The sequence below is a fragment of the Pseudovirgaria hyperparasitica genome (genome assembly GCF_010093815.1).
Source record: "Pseudovirgaria hyperparasitica strain CBS 121739 unplaced genomic scaffold EJ05scaffold_4, whole genome shotgun sequence".
Lineage (NCBI taxonomy): Eukaryota > Fungi > Ascomycota > Dothideomycetes > Acrospermales > Acrospermaceae > Pseudovirgaria > Pseudovirgaria hyperparasitica.
This window is the reverse complement of record NW_022985552.1, coordinates 254,491-261,872: the sequence shown is the minus strand read 5'-3', so window position 1 is coordinate 261,872 and position 7,382 is coordinate 254,491. Positions and strand designations below refer to the sequence as shown.

General features: G+C 48.8%; 3 protein-coding genes across 3 annotated transcripts; all 3 read right to left on the bottom strand.

Moving 5' to 3' along the window:
* Positions 1-268: 268 nt before the first annotated feature.
* EJ05DRAFT_474051 (kinase-like protein) lies at positions 269-1,787 on the bottom strand. The gene is made up of 2 exons (XM_033743522.1): positions 1,139-1,787; positions 269-1,083 (listed from the first exon to the last, which is right to left on the bottom strand). The coding sequence occupies exons 1-2, from the start codon at positions 1,671-1,673 to the stop codon at positions 401-403; spliced, it is 1,218 nt and encodes a 405-aa protein (XP_033602601.1). The 5' UTR covers positions 1,674-1,787; the 3' UTR covers positions 269-400.
* An 826-nt stretch (positions 1,788-2,613) lies between these two features.
* Positions 2,614-4,419, bottom strand: EJ05DRAFT_474050 (uncharacterized protein). The gene has a single exon (XM_033743521.1). The coding sequence runs from the start codon at positions 4,092-4,094 to the stop codon at positions 2,883-2,885; it is 1,212 nt and encodes a 403-aa protein (XP_033602600.1). The 5' UTR covers positions 4,095-4,419; the 3' UTR covers positions 2,614-2,882.
* Positions 4,420-4,670: 251 nt separating this feature from the next.
* Positions 4,671-7,293, bottom strand: EJ05DRAFT_474049 (uncharacterized protein). Its single transcript, XM_033743520.1, has 4 exons — positions 6,714-7,293; positions 6,124-6,658; positions 5,190-6,076; positions 4,671-5,137 (listed from the first exon to the last, which is right to left on the bottom strand). The coding sequence occupies exons 1-4, from the start codon at positions 6,805-6,807 to the stop codon at positions 5,106-5,108; spliced, it is 1,548 nt and encodes a 515-aa protein (XP_033602599.1). The 5' UTR covers positions 6,808-7,293; the 3' UTR covers positions 4,671-5,105.
* Positions 7,294-7,382: the final 89 nt, after the last annotated feature.

The following is a 7,382-nucleotide window of genomic DNA, read 5'->3' as shown; positions in this document are numbered from 1 at the left end:
TCTCTCCCTTTCTCTCTCTCTCCCTTTCTCTCTCTCTCCCTTTCTCTCTCTCTCCCTTTCTCTCTCTCTCCCTTTCTCTCTCTCTCCCTTTCTCTTCTTCTTCTTCTTAGTAGTAGAGTGTTTTTACTCTACTATATAGGTATGTTTAGCGCTCGATTATGCCATGTTATATTATATTATATACGTGTATCTACGCTTGATTTAGGTTAGTTAAGGGATTTTTTTTTTCGGGGGGGGGTAACCTAAGACATCCATCTACTATAGTAGGAGCGCTTATATATATAGAGATATTAGACCTTTTCTTTCTCATTGCTGTAGAGTATAGAGGGTTAGCTGGTCTGATATACTAGAACAAGACTCCTAGTCCTACATGCTAATAATATACCAACAACACAACCAATCACAGCCCAAACACCCCCCAAAACTCCCCATCCCCCAGCAACTCCGCCGCCGTAATCCGCCGCGCAGCATCATAACAAAACCCCCTCCGCAACACCCGCTCCACAACCCGCCTCCTCTCCTCCTCCTCCTCCTTCTCCTCTTCAACATCCCCCCTCGCCCTCGCCAGCACCGCCCCCAACATAGCCTCCGGCTCCACCTCCGGCCGCAGCAACGCGGCATCATACCACTTCGCCGCCTCCCACCCAGGCCTCCAATACCTCCCCGCCCACTCCCCCGGCAGCGGCCCCAGCGCACGCACAAACCCGCGCGGCGCCTCGCCGTAGATAGACCACGGTAGTTCCCCAATATACAGCTTCGCGAGAATGCAGGTGTAGCTCCACATGTCGCTGGCGCGGGTAGCAGCGTAGCCGTGCAGGCGTTCGGGCGCGCACCACGCGCCGGGGCCTTGGGGGGTGGAGCTGGACACAGGGGTTGTGGCAGCGAGGCCGAAGTCGCAGAGGGAGATTGAGCGGGTGTTGATGTGGGTGGGCGGGACGATGACGGGACGGACGAGGTTGCCGAGGAGGCCTGACGGGGTTCGCAGGCGGATCTTTTTAGGCCGGGTGAGGAGGGTGTATTTTGTTGTGGTGGGGAGGGTGTCGAGGGGTGTGATGCCGCATAGGACGTTTTTGTCGTTGAGATCTGGGAGTGTGGTGAGCGCGGGGGTAGATTCTGGTGAACACAGGGGAAGGCGGACCTCGATGCACGATACCAGCGTCGTGAAGGCGTTTTAGGGCTTCGAGCAGCTGTTTCGCGGCAGCCATGCGCTCAGCCATAGACATGACAGCGAAGCAAGAATGCAGACTTGGCCCACGCAGGGGAAACACGTAAACTCGATGAAATCCATCGCCGCCAGGGGAGCTCGGGAGCGAGAACGAGGCATCTTGATGAGCGAGGAGGAGATTAGACGTGTCCTGGACACGCCGGCGGATCTCATCATGCATATTTCCTTCACGATCGATCTCGTCTCTGGCGAGCGTCGTGATCTTGAGGGCGACGTCCGTGTTTGTCAGGACGTCGTGCGCCATCCACACGGTCGAGAAGCCGCCGTGGCCGAGTTTGTGCTCGATGCGGTATCTCTGGGCCAGGGTGTTGCCGATGCAGATTGGGTAGTAGAAGGGCGGCTGGAAGTATAGTATGAGAGGTTCGGCATTCTCCTCGAGGTCGTCGACTTCTTCCTCATCGCTCGAGTTTACAGGGTCGCCGTAGTCGAGTATCTCGAGGGTTTGCATTTTGCGGAGTCGATCGTGGGTCGTCCTTCTCTAGAGTGTGATTCGGCGGGGTTAATCGTGATGCTGTCATGTCGAATATCGTGTGGGCCTATATGATTGGAGGCGATGGTGGATGGGAAACAATGGATTGGAGTGCGCTTGGTTCAACTATTACGATGGATCTTAGCTTACGTCACGCCAGGAAATGCCACGGAAAGAGACCCGGGCGACTTCAGCCCCTTACCATCCACATGTCATGTAAACAGAGCGAAGAGCGGAGCCAAAGATCTGAATTAAGGTCTTATATCTCTATACCTATTTGTGCTGGAGATGTTTCGAATATTCATGCCCTAGCGGGTGGCTCGACGCGCTCAAGCATCTCTCACAGCGAGGCGTCTTGAATAATAGACGCGACCAAACCTACGCATAGATATATAAACAATAGCCCTCGCCCTGTATCATTTCTAACATCTTATCAGGTTCGTCCACTTTTCTCCCTAAATTCACTTGTCTCTATATCCAATCAACGCAGTGTTACAAATCTCTAGCATTATCTTATTATAGCTACGGTTTCTATCTCTCTGGATACTTATATCTATAGAAAGAACTACTCTCTCTATTATACTACTTATTAGTATTATATACTTAACTTAACTCTTTATAGACTTAAGCTTCTAGATAATATAACTTCTTTTAACTTTTATAGATTATAATCTATATAGCTCTACTATATTCTTGAATCTATTATTTTTCTATATATAATTTATTCTATATTATCTGTGTTAAGCCTTTACTAGGCTTAATTCTATTATTTTTTTTTTTAGAAATATGACTAATTACTCTACCCTCTTCTAGCAGCGATGGCAAGGAGGGCGAGTATAACCAGAACTCATGAATGGTTAGCTGACAACTAGAGACCTGCTAGAACGACGTATTAGGCATTGTGAACCTCGACCACACGATTCATTTGTAATCTTAGCGTTAGTCAAGTAACTTAGGTCCAGTCTCGTAATTCCTTATCGAAGCCGCTAAGCCATTTCATTTCCGAAGCATCAGTTGCCATAGCCTGCCTAGAATTAGCTGAGCCATTCTAATAGCCCCAAATTCCGGGGTGGTATTATAAGCGCCGTACAACTCGCACGATCCCTTCTCGGCGCATGACATTGGGTACGATGAAGGCACGATTAATGCTCGTCTATGAGGTTCTTCCCTCCAAAAATATCTGATATCTCAAGTAGTCCCCGCGCTCGCCTTTCTCTTAGTAACTACCTCCTCAATCACATCATTCTCTAATTTTACAAACTCCGCTTGTGAGAGTTCCTCGAACGGTGTCTCTTGACTAGACCTGCGCCAACCAACATATGGATCTTCATCTTTGACCATTTTCAGAGTCTCAAGAAACCTCTTGCGAATTTTCGCAGGGATCTTGTTGCCTTCCACCAAAGATCTCTGCTGAGACTCGTAGATGAGGTCCATGGCCTTCGAGAGCGTGGTGTGCGAAGAGCTTCGCGGTGTCAACTTTCCCAAGTGCTCTTTGAGTAATAGATAGTAAGACACGTGTCGATTAGCTGTTGGAAAGTATGTGTCTTGTAGACTGAGCTCGTATGAGGCGGGAAAGAATCCAGAAAACTCCCAATCGATAATACCAGCCAGTTTATAGCGAACCTCACCGGTAGGAGAGGTGCATGATCGAAGAATGAGGTTACGAGGCGTAAGGTCGTTGTGACAAAGCACAGCTTCTGACTTCCACGTCTCCATGTCAGATGTGTTTACAGTAGCTGTTCCGATCTCGTCGAAGTGAGATAAGATCGTGGTCCCAGACGAGATGTCGCCAGTCGTAAGGGTACAAGCCGGTGTTTTGCGTCGTCGACTTTTCTCGATCGCTTCTAGCAGAGAAGGCCCATCTTGGAAGAAGCCAAGTTCAGGACCACCGAAAACCCCGGCCTGCTCGAGAGGACCCAACCCCTCCATGTTAATGGATGTCATGTCCTGAAGGACTCTCCGAACGTTATCATCCCCGGGCCGCACGGAGTGCAACTTCTCCAGGGCTGCGCCAAGCTCTTCCACCACCGAAATCCGCTCTTCCTCACTCAGTGTACCCCATACTTCTTCCAGTGTGCTACCACGTATAAACTCAACTACTGAGAAGTGGAACTCGTCTTTCTCTGCATTCATGGCCTTGCCGAACTGAAGCGTACGAGGCACGAGATGGGGAATGACCATCGCGGCGACTTGTTGCAGGGCAGCGATCATGGGAAACATCCGGGACTCACCAGCTACTCTCTCAAGTCGGACAATACATGGTTCGATGCCGTTGGAAAATTCGGCCTTGAGCACGCATTTATTCCAGTCCTGTAAAATGACTGTGGTTTTTGTTGGCAAGTCAATCGTGAAGATCTCTTTCAATATGATATCGTCGGGTCCAATGTTTCGATTCTCCATTATAGCGACCCTTCTATCGGAAGATTTGTAAGGCAGAAGCTTAAGCGAAAGCTTAAAAAGAAGAAGTAATGCTCAGAATGAAGGATGATACCGTGGACGGTATGTGTCTAAGGGCCACACTTTTTCCTTACCGAGACCTCGCCTGAAAAACCATACTTATCTTCATTAACCTTTTCTCTTCCCTCTCTACATATCTCTCTCTTCATATTCATATATATATTCTCTCTTTATATAATAGTACAATAGATAGTCTATCTCTAGATAGAAATTATCTTTAAAATATATCTCAAGTCATATCTAGAATAATCTTCAGCCTAGATTGAGTATATATATAGTATTAAAGTATCTTATTATAGACTTAAGTACTATTTCTTTGATAAAATAGAATTAAATAAGATAGAATAAGATAGAAGAGGAGGTAGTATAAGCTAGAATAAAGTAGAATATGGTAGAATAAGGTAGAATAATGACTTAATGTCGAGCATAGGAAAACATAAACCATGTTACACAATTAAGCTCATGGTGACGCATTTGAACTTCGTTCCGATTTACGTGCGTTCTTAGCTACTTTCACGAAATAATCACGAAATGATTGTCTGTCTGTCGTCTGGCTGTCTGACTGTCTTCTGTCTGTCTCATTGCGGTCTGTCTGACGCTACTAATGCTAGCATATACTGCTCCCCGACCCCTATTCGCTTCCGGACCGAACAATACTGTGCCGTTTGACTATCCCACACGCTCCGCAGTCGAAAGATAAAAAATGCAAGTCAGACCATCGTAGTCCCACCGGACTCCCCCGATCGAGGTCTGGTTCGTGTAATGCAAGCTTCCCAGCCATCCCCATGATCCCGTGCACAAAAAAAATCATAGAGCTCCGGACATGCAAGAGTAAATACTCCTTTAACAAAAAGAAAACAGAGCATAATAAGTGAGGCGAGATGAAAGTTGTAGTAAGATACCAAAACTCCTTGCTGAAGCCAGAGTGGCTAGGATGGGAGGAAATCGGCTTCATCATGTCAGCGTAACATTGAATTCCCAATTGCCTGACGATAGTTAGTATACGAACAGAAGACCCCATAGCACGATAGCACTCACCAGCCTTGAGATCATTTGCCGTGTGCTCCAATAGAATGACCCGTCTGCGGTTGCAATAGCTCGTCTTGTCCAACATGTCGACCTTCAGCCCGGCTAACTGGTCGACGCTCTTCTCAAACATCTCCGACAGATTCTCCACCGCCATCTCGAGGTCCTTCTGGTTATCCTCGAAGATTTCCGTCTGGTTGTTGCGCGCAAGGTAATAGGCGAACGCATACGTCCACTTCAGCGTCTGCCGGCACTGCTGCAGGGCCTGACTTGCACTCTCGAGAAACTGCACTTCGATCCACGACATGCTGGCTGTAACCTGCAACTGTGTCATCTTCTTCTCCGTCTTGAGGTAGATGTCCTTGTCAAGTTTTGCCGACTGCTCATGGTTTGCATAGCGATTGTAGTAGTGCAAGTAGCGCTCAAGCGACTGACGGGACTTGGCCTGTGCATCACGGGCGTCGTGGCCGGACTTTTCTTCAAAACGGTTGCAGTTGTACCAGCTGGTTCCGTGCTCGGACCAGATCCCCATGCACATCCAGCAGAACTCGTGGCGGCATTTCCGGCACGTCATGTGGTTGCAACCACCATTCTTCTCGATCGTGGAGCCGCATTTGGGGCATTCTTTTGTGTTTGCCGATATCCAATTTGCCGTCTCGGAATCGTCTTCACACTTCTTGAGCCACTTCTTGACAAGCGCGCAAGGTGCAGGTTGATGGTCAGCGAGAGTACAGCCGAAGCAAAAGGGATGGCCGCATTTGCAGAGGACGGTCGGCACTATTCGCATCAGGTCTCGCGCCTTGACTTTGCAGTCTATGGCGTATACACAGTTCGGGGCCGGACACCACTTCAGATTATCCTTGTCGTCGACATAGGTGCGGGTGAGAAGTTCGTGGTACCTAAAATGATTAGTGTGACACGATACGGAGGAGCCTGTGTAACAGACCTAGCGTGCAAGTCATGGCCGACAAGAAGGTCTAGCGACTTTGAATCGACTGTGCGATTGCAGCCATCTCCAGGGCATTTGATGCGCGCTGCCTCTCCCTCCTCTTTGATCTTTTGCGACAAATATTGTTTATAGCAGTCTACACAAAAGCGATGCCCACATTTCATAGCGAAAGTGTCCAAATCGGCGTCATCTTCGCAACATATGTCACATATGAATCCCTTGACTTTTGTAATTTTCCTGGGAACATTGGCATCCGAACCGAGCCCAACGGCTTCCAGTACTTCATCTTGTCTATCCATGTAGGATTCTATCAATCGTTCTTTGTTCCATTTTGCGTATCGGAGGAGTATAGCTGTGGATTCTGTAGGTTGTCCCAGGATATTTGAGACTTCCTCAACCTGCCTGTCCTGGTGCGCCTGAATCTGCTCAGGACCGAATACATCAAAGTCGACCTCATAGGATTTCTTGGCTGGATATATGTCCTTGTCTTGGGCTTCAAAGCCGATGCCGTCATCCAGATCTATATCTGAGTCTGCCCAGTAAAGTCAGATCCTTGATGTCGAAGAACAGTAAAGTCTAGAACATACCGTCATCATCATCAACGCTAAACGGGCTATCGCCCCCATCCATAAAATCGTCGTCACTACTCTGTACACTACGCATGTCATCGTCCGAATCCATGCCGGAACCTGTGGTCTGAGGCGTAGCTGGCAGCTCCGCAGTGCCCGCGCTCTTCACGATATCTGTGTCCCTGACACTGTCCAGCTTACTAGACCTCTTCTTTATGAGATGTGCGGTAGAATCGGTGTCAGATGGCGCCTTGCGTTTCTGGCCGTGAGACGTCGTCTTGAATGCGGCTTGTGGCTCGTGCTCGTCCGGAGCCGGGCGAGACCGAGCTGTTGGGTACTTGTCGATGAAATGAAACCGGCGGAACAAAGAAGGGAGGTACTGTCAGGCAGTGGACAATGTAGAACAGAGTACTGTGGTGGGGTGAGTGTTGATGCTAAGTTTCGAGGCGAGGGTGAGGCGGCGGAGAATATAGCGCAACCGAGGAGTGCAGCGTCACATCGATGAAAGAAAGACAAAGACGGATTTGTCAGAGCAAGCTTGCCAGCGATGATGTGGAGAAGTGAATGGAGAAATGTGTCAAAACGCTGGAAAGACAAGGTGGAACGTACGTAGTGGAGCTGCAGGTGCCTCCCGAGTCAGCTGGTAGGGGGTGCCTGGCCTGAGGCACCCTCGAGGTCTTTTGTCAA